This window comes from Dipodomys spectabilis, unplaced genomic scaffold, assembly GCF_019054845.1.
Source record: "Dipodomys spectabilis isolate Male_0828 unplaced genomic scaffold, ASM1905484v1 ptg001794l, whole genome shotgun sequence".
Taxonomy (NCBI): domain Eukaryota; kingdom Metazoa; phylum Chordata; class Mammalia; order Rodentia; family Heteromyidae; genus Dipodomys; species Dipodomys spectabilis.
This window is the reverse complement of record NW_024872471.1, coordinates 1-12,500: the sequence shown is the minus strand read 5'-3', so window position 1 is coordinate 12,500 and position 12,500 is coordinate 1. Positions and strand designations below refer to the sequence as shown.

Sequence of the window (12,500 nt, the reverse complement as noted above, 5' to 3'; positions counted from 1 at the left end):
CAGGGGCGGGGACGGATCGGGAACGTCCTCCACTCACCACACCAGACGACGGCCCGGGAGAGGTCCCGCGGGACCCTCCCCCAGCTCGGAGGGGGGAGGCGCGGGCACGCAGTTTACCGACGCGGGCAGCCACTAGCGCTCAAAAGCGGGGCAGGGAGCGGCAGGGCCGCGGGAGCCCATCGGGGGCGGGCCCCCGCCAACCCAGCAGCGCACGCCGCTTCCCGAACGAGGATCGCTAGAGAACCTCTCCTCACTCTGAGGGTGGCCCGCACCCAACCCCGACGGGAACCCCGCCGGGAACCAGCACACATCAGAGGCGTCCATCCTTCCCACCACGGGGGGCAGGGAGGGGTGGGGCACAGGGGGGGGTCTGCGGCAGCAACACCAACCCTGGTCGGTCGGCCTTGCCGTGCGGGGCCAGAGCAAAGTCGCGCACACGGGCGGGAAGCCCGCACGGGCCCCGCTCGCCTCCCACTGCAACATCTCAGGTCCCCCGGTGCGATGAAAGCCAGGTGACACGGCAGGGAAGACAAGCCAGGACCAGGGCGGCAGCTCATGCGGGGAAGCCACCGCCCAGCGCAACAAGGGAAGAGCGCTCCTCTGGGGAACCGCCTCGACCCCCCCCAGCAGAGACGTCAATCTCAACGGTAACTTCTCACTCGCACAAAAGCCCCACGAACCCGAGGACGGCCGGGACACACCACGGGCAGCAGGCTGGCACAAGGCAGCGGACAACGCCAGGATCGGGAACGACACCACCACTCAGCCTCAGGCACCTGAGAGAACCAACCGGGAGCGTTCCGGGAGCACCGCAAGAGGGCAGAGCGCGAGGCGCGGTTTTTCACACCACACAGCACGGGCAAGCACGGAGCACCGACCCTCCCTCTCCGCGGAGAGAGCCGACCCCCGTGCCGATAACGAGTCACGGGAAGAGAGGAGCAAGATCAGGGCGCCCCCCTCCTCCAGCGTGTACAAGTCCCCGACCTCACGGCGAGGGCAGGGAGAGCGCAGCCGGGCCCGGTTGCCGCACCCCCGCCTCCCCGCACACCACCGGCGCCGGCACGGTGGGACGGGTGAGGGCAGGGGCCCACGGGCAGAACGAGAAGAGCGGTCCCATTCGCCATGAATGTCCGTCCCTCGCCTGGCGCAGCTTAGGCCCGGGCCCGAAGGAGATCGCAACGTCACCACATCAATCACACCGAGGGGGTGGGAGAAGGCAGCCACGCGGCACTCGGGAGGCGGTGGCCCAGGGAAGCTCGGCTCCTGAGAGGGCCAACAGCCTGGGGATAAAAGCGTAGCCAGGACAGACACCCTTCCGTGAGTAAGGAGCGAGGTAAAAAGAAAAAGAAAAAAAAAAAATGAAAAAAATACCACGGGGCTTAAGCGTCCCTGGCACTCGGGATAACCAGGACACCTCTGCCGGGCACAGGACCGAAGAAGCTAGAAAGGGAGGAAAAAAAAAAAGAAAAAAAAAAAAAAGAAAAAGAAAAAAAGCCACGGACAGCGCTCGGGAGGTAGCGCAGCTCAGCGGCCGACCAGGCCCGCCATCGGGAAGCGGCAGGTCGGGGGAGTTGGAGCTAGGGGCGATAGGAGGAAGGAAAAAAAAAAAGTCACGGAGGTCGGGCGAGCCCAACGGCAGAACGGGGATGCCGCACACGCAAGAGTCCGGACTCGGCGGCCGGCGGCCCCCCCCTTTTTCCTCCTCAAGCCGGCCACGGCGAGGGAAGCACACCGTGCGGGCCCTACCTATGCACACCCCAGGCAACCAACCACTCTCCTCCTCAGCGTGCCGAGGCAAGGGCCAGAATCCGGCACCGGGAGCGGGGGAGAGATCAAGGACGACGGGACTCACTCAGCCGCCAACCACCACCACACCCACGAGCCACCACAGGGACACAGGGCCTGCCCAGGGCAGCGGGAGCCCAGGGTGTGAGGGGAAGGACAGGGGGACCCGGACCGGGAAGAGACGGGAAAGGCCCGGCACACAGCATCCGAGAGAGCCCCCAGAGACCCGCTGACAGCCACCGGGACACAGCATGCCAGCACCCTCCTGCAGGTACAAAATCCTCACGTCACCACGCCAAAACCAGGTCGTCAGGCAGGGGCGACAACTCGCTGGTGACAGGGACCTCTCGGAAACCACATCAGGGACACCTGTCCCCAACACGTCCCCAACAGAGCCAGACACGGAACTCTCAGGGACAGCTGGTCGACCACATAAGGCGAAGACAGACGAAGAGCCAGGGCGGGAGCGGGGTCAAGGGACGCTCCCGCCCCACTACCTCGCAGGCACACACCCCGGGTGTGCACGGGCTCACCGCACGGGCGGTACGGGGAGCCTTCCCCCGGCAGACGCGAGGCACCCACTCCGAGAGGCACCCAACCACCACACCCACACCGCGCGGGGTCGGTGGTGAGCGCCCTGCCGCCAGCACGCACACACCCGGGACTCCCGGGCTCGGGTCCCCGACTCCCGAGGTGCTCCCTCCGCCTCGAGTTTTCCCCTACGCAGGGCCCACCGGGCAAGTCCCCGCAGATGGTAGGTAGGTCCCGGCCCCGAGGCTCGCCTCGGCCGTGCCCGCGGCTCCTCCCGCCGGAGAGGTCTGTCCTCCGGCCTCCGGGGCCGTGGAGGAGGCCGTGGAGGGAGGCCACACGGGGCCGGCGACCCAGGCCCTCGCTCCCGGCACGCGCCAAGCGCTCACTCGGAGGTGACTCCGACGACCATCCTATGTCGGGGATGGGGGGGGCGTAGGTCCCGGCCCCGAGGCTCGCCTCGGCCGTGCCCACGGCTCCTCCCGCCGGAGAGGTCTGTCCTCCGGCCTCCGGGGCCGTGGAGGAGGCCGTGGAGGGAGGCCACACGGGGCCGGCGACCCAGGCCCTCGCGCCCGGCACGCGCCAAGCGCTCACTCGGAGGTGACTCCGGGGAGGGGGGGGGGTCCGAGTCCGGGCCGGGACCGGCCCCACCACCTATCGGCTCACCCGGGGACCCTCTCCCCCGACTCCCGAGACGTCCCTCGTACTCTCCTTTTTTCGCCCTCAAAGACCAGAGTCCAGGGAGGGGAGGAGGACAAGGCGTCGGGCCCAGACAGAACTACTGGTCGACCCGACAAAGCTGCCACCCCCCGCACAGACCGGGCACCGAAGAGAGAGCGGCGACGCACGGCCCCACCCCGCGCTCGCCTGCGGGCGCAAAGTCCGACAGAACAGCCGCCCCGGCGCCACAGCGACACCACGGCGACAGTCGCGCCCGGCACCCGGCAGAGGCCGGGCCTCCGCCCGGCTCGCTGCCGCCAGACCTCCTCCTCCTCCACTCGCTCGCTCGGCTGAGAACGAGGGGACTGTCATATCAAAGCGGACGCCAGGGGGAGCACGACAACCGCCTTCCAACGACCGACTCCACCGAGCCGCCGTACCCCGGATCGGCGCGCGCCGGCCGGCTCTGAGCTCCGGAGACACAGAACACGGAAACAAATCGCCTCACTCACCACCGCCACGCACCGAGTGGCACAACCTAGGTCAGGACCTGCAGCCGGGTCCTCTCTGCGACCTCACGAACGACACCAGAGCCACCAGAGACCTAGACCGAGATCGAGCCGCCGCCGCCGCCGCCGCCGCCGCCGCCGCCGCCGCCGCCGCCAGCGACCAAAGTGAAACCAGGAACCAGGACGAGATTCGCCCGAACGGAGCGGCCCGAACCCGAGAACCGGGAAGCTGGGATCGGTCCCAAGCAGGAAGGGGCGGCAAAGACGGCAGGCCCGCACCACGAGAGAAAACGAACCGGCCACCCGCACGACCTCCGCCGCCCGTGGCAAGACCCCCACCCCCGCCCAACATGGCCAGAAAAGGGCAAGTGAGCGCTCGTCCCACCGTCTGCCTGCCCGTCTTTTTTTTTTTTTTTTTTGGGGGGGGGGAGTGGGGGGGGTTGTTTGTACGTTTTGTTTTCTTTTTCCCCCAGATGGAAACCAGAAAGAGAAAAAAAAAAAAAAAAAAAAAAAAAAACTCCCAAAGATGGGTCGGCTCCAGCAAGAGACGAGCCGTCGGGAGGCACCCCGCTCACTTGTGAAAGTCCGCTCCTCGCCCGCCCCACAACACACTCCCTCCCCCCGCCCCCACCCGCCACCCCTCACAGGCAGGGAAAGGGCAGGGGGAAGGCCAGAGAGAGGTTTCTTCTAACACACAGAGAGTAGCTACGTCACGCACACAGGTCTGGAAAACCACGGTGACCGTGCAATGGGAAGCATGAGTCCACTCACCCATCACCGAATGACAGGAAAGCCAAACGAGAGCCGCTGCTGGCTGGGTGGGGAAGGAAGGGGAGGTGGCACCCGTGTGACGCTTATCCCCGGGCACCGCACCGGACGGAACGACCTTCTCACCGGTTCGTACTCTAGCCTGTCCAGACAGCTAGCCTTTTCTAATAGGCTCTGCCACTCTCTCTCTGGAGCAGGATTCGGGGCATGAGGCGATGAATCTAAACCCTACACACAGGTGTCGGAGGGTAGAGGCATCATCACTCACATGCCTGTGGTGGAGGACCTGGACCCGAGCGTGGCGGTGCACAGTGTGTGTGTGTGTGTGTGTGTGTGTGTGTGTGTGTGTGTGTGTGTGTGTGTGTGTGTGTGTGTGTGTGTGTGCGGGGCTGGGGGGAGGGCAGGTAGGGAACCCTAGGAGGAAACACAGGGAGAGACGAGGGGCCCCGGCCCAAACACAGTGGAGGCGTCAGTCAGAGGGGCGATCCTATCGCCCGGGGGTGAAGCATGGTTAGAACCCACAGGCCCGGCGGGCGTACTTCTCTTTGGAGTTCGCACTGGGAACATACGCAGGCACAAGTGCCCCAGCACACACATCGCATCACAGACGGGTAGAGAGGCAGAGCCAGGGGTTCAGGCATGGCAAACACTCTATTCCGTCAACACACACACACACACACACACACACACACACACGTTACGGTGTGTGTACAATATCCACAAGGTAAAAGTTTATTCATCCATTCCCCAAAGAATAAGAATAAGATTATGTCAGACAGAGGGAAGTAGATCGACGGACTAGGAGCGTGAGGGGCGGGGGGGGGGGGGGGGGGAGGGGGTTGCCGGCGGCGGAGAAGAACCTAGAACAGGTGATGCCAGGGGAAGACAGACCGGCGGAAAGACAGACAGACAGACCGACCGACCGACCGACCAACGGCACGGCACGTGTTTTCCCTCCTATGTGGATGCTAGACCTAAACTATAACTGGACATGGTAAGCTACACAGCACTCCGGGCAAACAGAGTGTGTGTGTGTGTCCCCGTGTGGGTGACACACATAACGTCCTTTTGTCAGAAGGTGTAACTTCTCTGAGCATTTAAGATATTGCAGAGAAGACATAAGACGTGATATCCCTAAGTGGCACGACTGTGAACGTATTATCACAACCGGACGTGTTAGGATTAAAGCTGGAATTAGGAGGACAGAAACGTACCTGTCATTATTACAAGTATATTTTGTTTAGGATCTTTCAAAACACATTGATGTATCCTTCTGGACACCATGGTCTGGGACCACACCAGTAAATAGCCACTTCAAAGCCAGATCATCGGTTGGATACGTTTCAATTGGTTTATATTGCATCCTCCAATATTTTTTTCTTCTTTTTATTCTATCTTCTCACTAAAGATCCAGTGGCATAAAGCTACTTTTGTTCTCTTCATGTTCTATAACTGAAGTGATCTGCTTTGTTTTGCAGCTTTCTCAGCTTAATTCACTGAGGCCTATTTAGTCACACATGATGAGAGGTCCAGATACATCTTTGGGGCCACGGATGGCTTTTGTAAAGTCCATTTGGGGAAATAGCAAATATAATCTACCGTGTTCTAAAATTTAACAGATTATCTCTATGGGACCGATAGAAATATCCAGATGTGCCCTGTCAACAGCCAGTTATTTTAACTTACTTAAGGGAAATCAAGTGAATAAAAGTCTATATAGTTCAAGAAATTTTATTCTGATACCTATATAAAAAGTTTACCTGAGTGGGTGAGGACATTTGCATGAAATTTCACCTAGGGCAGCACTTGATATTTATAACTCTCCCTGAACTATTGCATTGCCTGTTTTCCATTTTCTTGGCACTCCTTGAGAAATGTTCCCGTCTCAATCTTTCACCCACTGCAGCCGTGGGACCCTTTTTCATAATACTGACGTAAAGACATTTGTGTTACTGTATATAAATTACAACCGTAAATAAACTGGTACAGTTTGCTCATAAGACGTAATATCCAAACGAATTCCGTGTCCAGAAAATAACGAAAAGAAACACCCCCTGCGGGCCCCCCTCCCCCTCCGCTCGGCCCTCCCTTCAAGAAAATTTCCTTGTTTGCTGTGGTTTCATTTTGTTTTGTTGTAAATAAAGCCGCAGAAGAGAGCCGGCGATACCTCATCGCGACTCTCGCGAGAGTCTGCGAGACTCTCGCGAGAGTCGCCAGCCTCCGCCATCAGCCCCGAATCACTCCCTGTCACTCCACACGGTGTCCAGTAGGTGGCACCCCGAAACAAGGAAAAACAACGTCAGGCCCAAGATCGATCCAGACCGAACCGACACTTTAGGAAGGTCTTGTGAGGAAGGAACACCTCCCCCTCACCCGCGCGCGCGCGCACACACACACACACACACACACACACACACACACGCACGCACACACACACACACAGACACACACACACACACACACACACACACACACACACACACGCCCCAGCATCCCCGCCCACACAGGTCATGAATGGCAAACCCCTATCGCACAGAGAGACAGACAGACAAAGCACACCGGGTGTGGAGAGAGACCGCAAATGAAAAACAAAAACAAAACCAAAAAACATTTTCCTGGCTTGACCCATGAATGGGCCTGGGCTGGCATTCTGTCCTCTGGGATCTACAGTCAATCCATGGCGGGTCTCGCCTCTCTCCTCATCACTGTAATCCTATCTGATATTTGCCAGAGCCGAACGTGCAGTGGGGACACTTTGGTTCATCGATCTAAACTAGGGGCCGGGGGGGGGGGGGGGGGGGAGGGTGGCGGGCGCGGAGGGGAAGCCTAGGAAGTCTGTTGCTATAGTTGGTGGCGGCGGCGGCGGCGGCGGCGGCGGCGGCGGTGGTGGCAGTGCAAAGTGTGTGGGGGGGGAGGGGAAGAGGTAGATCACATGCTGCCATGCGTGCCTGTGTCTGTGTGGTAGGAAACAGCAGCAAAGATCAAGGGGTGCAGGGTGTGTGTGTGCACGCCCCAATCCTGGGACTTGAACTCAGAGCCTGAGTGCTGTCCCGTGGCTCTTGTGCTCAAGACTGGCACTCTGGGGCTGGCAAGGTGGCTCAGTGGTAGAGCGCTTGCCTTGCGTGCATGAGGCCCCGGATTCGATTCCTCAGCACCACATAAGCAGAAAAAAGCCGGAAGTGGCATTGTGGCTCAAGTGGTAGAGTGCTAGCCTTAACCTGAAGAGCTGAGGGACAGCGCCCAGGCCCAGAGTTCAGGCCCACGACCGGACACCCCCTACCCCGTGCCAAAAAAAAAAAAACAGAGAGACTGGCAGTCTGCCATTTGAGCCAAAACTCCACTTCTGGCCTTTGGGTTGCTTAATTGAAGACATGAGGCTCACCAAAGTGCAATGCCTATATACCTCTGATCATATAAGAAGTCTTCCCCTTTCTTTGTGTTTGTTATCATCGACGTTATTTTGTTTTCTCTCCCCCCCCCCCATTGTTTCTTCCTTCATCTATTTCCGGGAGGGGCAAGAAATGGAGGGACCCAGGATGAAGAAGTGCAACAGTGGCACTCACTAGACACTATGTTGACACACAACCTGTGGCTGGGGAACAAACAGAACTTGAGGGAGGGAAAATCTGTGAGAGAGCCAGGGAAGGGGTGACATTGTCCAAAAAAAATGTACTCTTTTTTTGGGGGTGGGGGGAAATGGGAGGGCAGGAATGGAAACAAAGGAGGAGGCAGCAATGCTTGATAAGAAATGTACTCATTTCCTTGCTCTTGCTCCTGTCATTGTAACCACTCTGTAAGTATTTTCACAATTAAAACAACTCATTAGCCGGGCGCCGGTGGCTCACGCCTGTAATCCTAGCTACTCAGGAGGCTGAGATCTGAGGATCGCGGTTCAAAGCCAGCCCGGGCAGGATAGCGCCCAAGCCCAGAGTTCAAGCCCCACGAGAAAAAAAAACAAAAACAAAAACAAAAAAAAAACTTATTAATTAAAAAAAAATGTACTCTTCCTACCCCACTTATGTAATGTAATCTTTCCTATCCTTTTTTTTTTTGGGGGGGGGGGGTCGGTGGTGTTTCTTAAACTCTGGGCCTGGGTGCTGTCCCTAAACTCTTCAGCTCAAAGCGAGCGCTCTACCGCTTGAGCCACAGCGCCACTTCCGATTTTCCAGTGCCTTATTGGAGATTAAGAGTCTGGTGACTTTCCTGCCCTGGCTGGCTTTGAACCGTGATCCTCAGCTCTCAGCCTCCTGAGCAGCTAGGATTACAGACGCGAGCCACCGGTGCGGACTGGCATACTTTAACCGTTCTGTATGTCACCATTTCCCTAACAATTTGTAAAAAAAAAAAATCAAGAGAGAGGGCGGGGGAGATAACAACCCCTCACGCCTGAGAAGTGAAACCCAACGGGCTTCTAACCGATCTGAGATTCTTTGAAGGTTTTTGCGATGTTAATCACAATCACAAACACAGACGGACAGTTTCTCCAGTCACTCCTTTAGAGGAACGGGGAACAGGGACAGGGAGAAGAGAGGCAGATCCTGGCCTGACCTAGGCGGGAAGATGGAGGGGAGACAAGACTCCTGAACTCCTTTTTCCCCCTCACTCTCCTCCGTCCAGAGGGTGGGAGCTTAGGGGTCGGCCACGGGGACATCCCACGGTCACAGTCATGCCTCCCGGAGGGGCAGAGGGCAGAGCACAGGCAAGCATGCCAGCTTCCCCGCCCGCCCCTCCCATTCTGTCCCTGGCGGGCTTGGGCGGGAGGCATACTACTGGCAGCGGGCGGGTGGAAGCAGTCTGACAACTCCATCTTGCAGGAAGTCAGTGGCTGCTGGTGGTAGGCAGGGAGGGTCCCAGCAGAAAAAGACCCGAGAGAGAGCGCGCAGGCTTTTCCTGCCCAAGGGCAAAAGAGGCCACTTTTGTAAAGACGGGGAGGGGGAGGGGAGGCTGATTCACTCCCCCCCCACCCCACCCCGCGCGCTAATGAAGTTACAGGAGCTGAGGGCTGGGCGCCCCTCCCCACCCCGCAGGAGTGTTTCGCAGCGGACTCAGGGCAGGGCGGGGGTGGGGGTGGGGTGGGCTGGTTTAAGCCTGGAGCCCCAGTCAACTCAGGAACTTCAGGCAACTTTCCTTTGTCTTGTAAATGTCGTCATGGCAACGATTTAAGCGCCCTGGCGGCGGCGGGGGGGGGGGGGGGAGGGGGGGGAGGAGAAAGAAGAAGAAACAAACACGCACACCCCGAGCCGGCCTGCCTGAGTTGAGGCCTTGAATTTCAACCTCAGTAGGGCCACTAAACTAATAAAAATCGTTCTAAGAAACTATTGACAGAGGACCCTCCGGGTAGGGTGATTAGGCTCTGTACCCGTGAGGCGAGGTGGCCGTGTGTTCCAGCTTTGTGCCAAGATGTTGCCTTATCTCGGCCTATCTTCCTTCCCAGAATTGAACACAGAGGCAAGCAGGATAATTTCCAGGGGGAAATGAGGCCTGGGAAAGCACCACCAGGAATTCAGAGACAAGACAGCCGGACAGCTTCCTAATGAATGGCTCCAGTGAAGTCACATACACATCCTATTTTCTTCACTTTTCAGTCCCTCATAAACGAATAGTTATTAGGAAAGAAAACTAATAGGTGGGGGTGGGTGGTGGAAGGGAAAAGAGCAGCTCCCTTCCTCTGAGCTTTTGCCCAAACAATGAGTATACTGTGGGAACGGAGCAAAGAGTTTCCTCAAAGAAAGGAGGAAACTTACACCGGGGAGGGAAGTAAATTTTAAAAAGAAACAGAGCATGGGTCAAACCACCCCCCCCCCCCCATGCATGCATGGAAAGCCAACAGAATCATTTCTTAAACCCTACTACAGGCTCAAGGTAGAGAGTTTACTTTGTTTCTTTTTCCTCTGCGTGTTTTCAAGGTTTCACTTTCATTTCTGGGCACATAACCATTGGGCCTTGCCTCGGTGGGTGTTTCTCCCCCTAAAAGTATCTATCCTGTCTTTTGGGCCTTACTGTGTGTGAGTGAGTGAGTGAGTGAGTGAGTGAGTGAGTGAGTGAGTGAGTGAGTGAGTGAGTGAGGCAGCCAGGCAGCCAGCCAAGCAGCCAGCCAGGCAGTCAGTCCAGAGATCTAATTTCTCCCCTATTTTAAACATACCTTTTGCATATGAGAGAGAAAACACACTAAACTGGTTTTTTTCTATAGGAACATATATGTGAATACATTCACCATGGAGTGAAAAGATAGAGTTGCTTCCAAATGATATGTACAGCAGAATACCAACACATCGAGATGACTTCTGCAAGAAGCCAAGGCCCACTTTTGCAATCCCATAATGAGGAAGCCTCAGTCAGTGGCCTGGTTTGAGTCCAGGCCTCCACTTAAAAACGACCTTTACTTTGTGTTTTTATTTTTCCCTGTTTTCTTTTCCTTTCTATGACCTCTCCCCCCAACTCCCCACCCCCTTCCCTCCACAGGTCTCTCTTTCTCCTTTTCTTTCTCTGTAGTTTGAGCCTGAGAGTTACTTAATTCCCGAACTTCTGGGTTTTCCTTAGATCTGGTAACCTGGTGGACATAAAAATTTGGGAAAGCCTCAAAACAGTCACCCACACCCCATGAAAAATAATCATGCTTGTCGCCAAAAGCTTTTAAATGAGAAAACAGTGGTCAAGTGAAGCAAATGAAGGCTGTAATAGCCACCATGTTTCTAGACTACTGTACCAAGTTTTTAAAATATATATATATACTTTTAAATATATTTTTATTGTAAAAATACTGTACAGAGAGGTTACAATTACATGGGTAAGATAATGAGCACATTTCTTATAAGCATTGTAGCCTCCTGCTTTGTTTCCCCTTTCCATCCCTTCGTATCCTCCCCCCCCCTCCCCCCCCCCCCCCGTCCCTCCCCAAAGTTGTAAAGTTCGTTTTTCGACATAACGACTTGTATATCTCATTGTTTCAATGGGTCCTCCTGTATCCCTGTTTTAACAATTTGTTTTTTCCCTTCCCCTCCACATATATCAACACCAGGATTTTTTTTTTATTAAGCAAAACAACTCAGTTATTCAGCTGTGAGTATGTCCATACAAACAATATGCAGGAGCCTTCCATGCTTGACTGGCCAAAAAAGGGGGGAGAGCTAGGAAGGTGGCTTAGTGGTAGAGTGCTCGCTCGCCTTGCAAGCATGAGGCCCTGGGTTTGATTCCTCAGCACTATATAAACAGAAAAGGGGATCAGTGGCACACTGTGGCTCAAGTGGCAGAACAGTTGTGAGCCTTCAGATGAAGAGCAGAGAGACAGCACCCAGACCCAGAGTTCAAGCCTCACGCCCGACAACAAAAAAACTGAAAATAATAAATATATATGTGTGTATCACACTATATGTAAGCATATATATATATATATATATATGTATGTGTGTGTATAAATATATATTGGTATATGTATGTATATGCATGTGTGTGTGTGTGTGTGTGTGTCTGTGTCTGTGTGTGTGTGTGTGTCTGTGTGTGTGTCTGTGTAGAGAGAGAGAGAAAGCCAGAAGTGGTGATGTGGTTCAAGTGATACAGTGGTAGACTTGAGCAAAAGAAGTTGAATGACAGTGCTGAGGCCCTGACTTCAAGTCTCAGTATTGCCCACCCCCCCAAAAAAAAATAAAGAAAAAGGAGAGAGAGAGAGAGAGAGAGAGAGAGAGAGAGAGAGAGAGGGTGGGGGGAAGAGAGAAAGTAAAAAACGAAGGAAGGAAGGAAGGAAGGAAGGAAGGAAGGAAGGAAGGAAGGAAGGAAGGAAGGAAGGAAGGAATGGTCAATGACCTGTTTTTCTTACCTGTAGAGAAATGCCCCAAACATCTAGAAATTCAGGTTGGGGCAAAGATAAAACAACTAACTATCTGTACATAACTCAGCTGCCACATCCCTCCCCCCCCCCCCCCGCCTGTTTAACCCTGAAAACACCCATGAAGTCAAGGAGCTGTGTAGGTCTCTCTCCCTTCAAGAGCACCCACACTGTATTAGAGTATGTCCTTGTCTGTCTGTCTGTCTGTCTGTCTGTGCCTTTTTGGGGGGTCTGGTTGTCTGCTTGCCTGCTTGCTTACTTACTCCATAAAAACTCCACCAGAGTGACTCCTCCAGAAATTCTTATTCAATGATCGAAATCAAGGGTCCTAAGGGAAGAGTCCCTACATGGAAGGGTAAAAAGTCACTAGCCCTCACCTGTGTTTGGTGACAAGAAGAACTCCATACCAATTGTCTACCTTAATACAT

At 55.5% G+C, this 12,500-nt stretch overlaps 1 protein-coding gene across 1 annotated transcript in view; it reads left to right on the top strand.

Annotated features, from left to right (window-relative positions):
- The window catches only part of LOC122103117 (collagen alpha-1(I) chain-like), a gene marked incomplete at both ends in the record, with an annotated part of 9,550 nt that extends 6,035 nt beyond the window's left edge, over nt 1-3,515 (top strand). The window contains 2 exons of the mRNA XM_042673598.1: nt 1-62; nt 3,043-3,515. The exon at nt 1-62 is cut by the window's left edge and continues 849 nt beyond it. Coding sequence (XP_042529532.1) covers nt 1-62; nt 3,043-3,515 — 535 coding nt within the window. The remainder of the gene's footprint in view (nt 63-3,042) is intronic.
- Between the last annotated feature and the right edge of the window lie 8,985 nt (nt 3,516-12,500).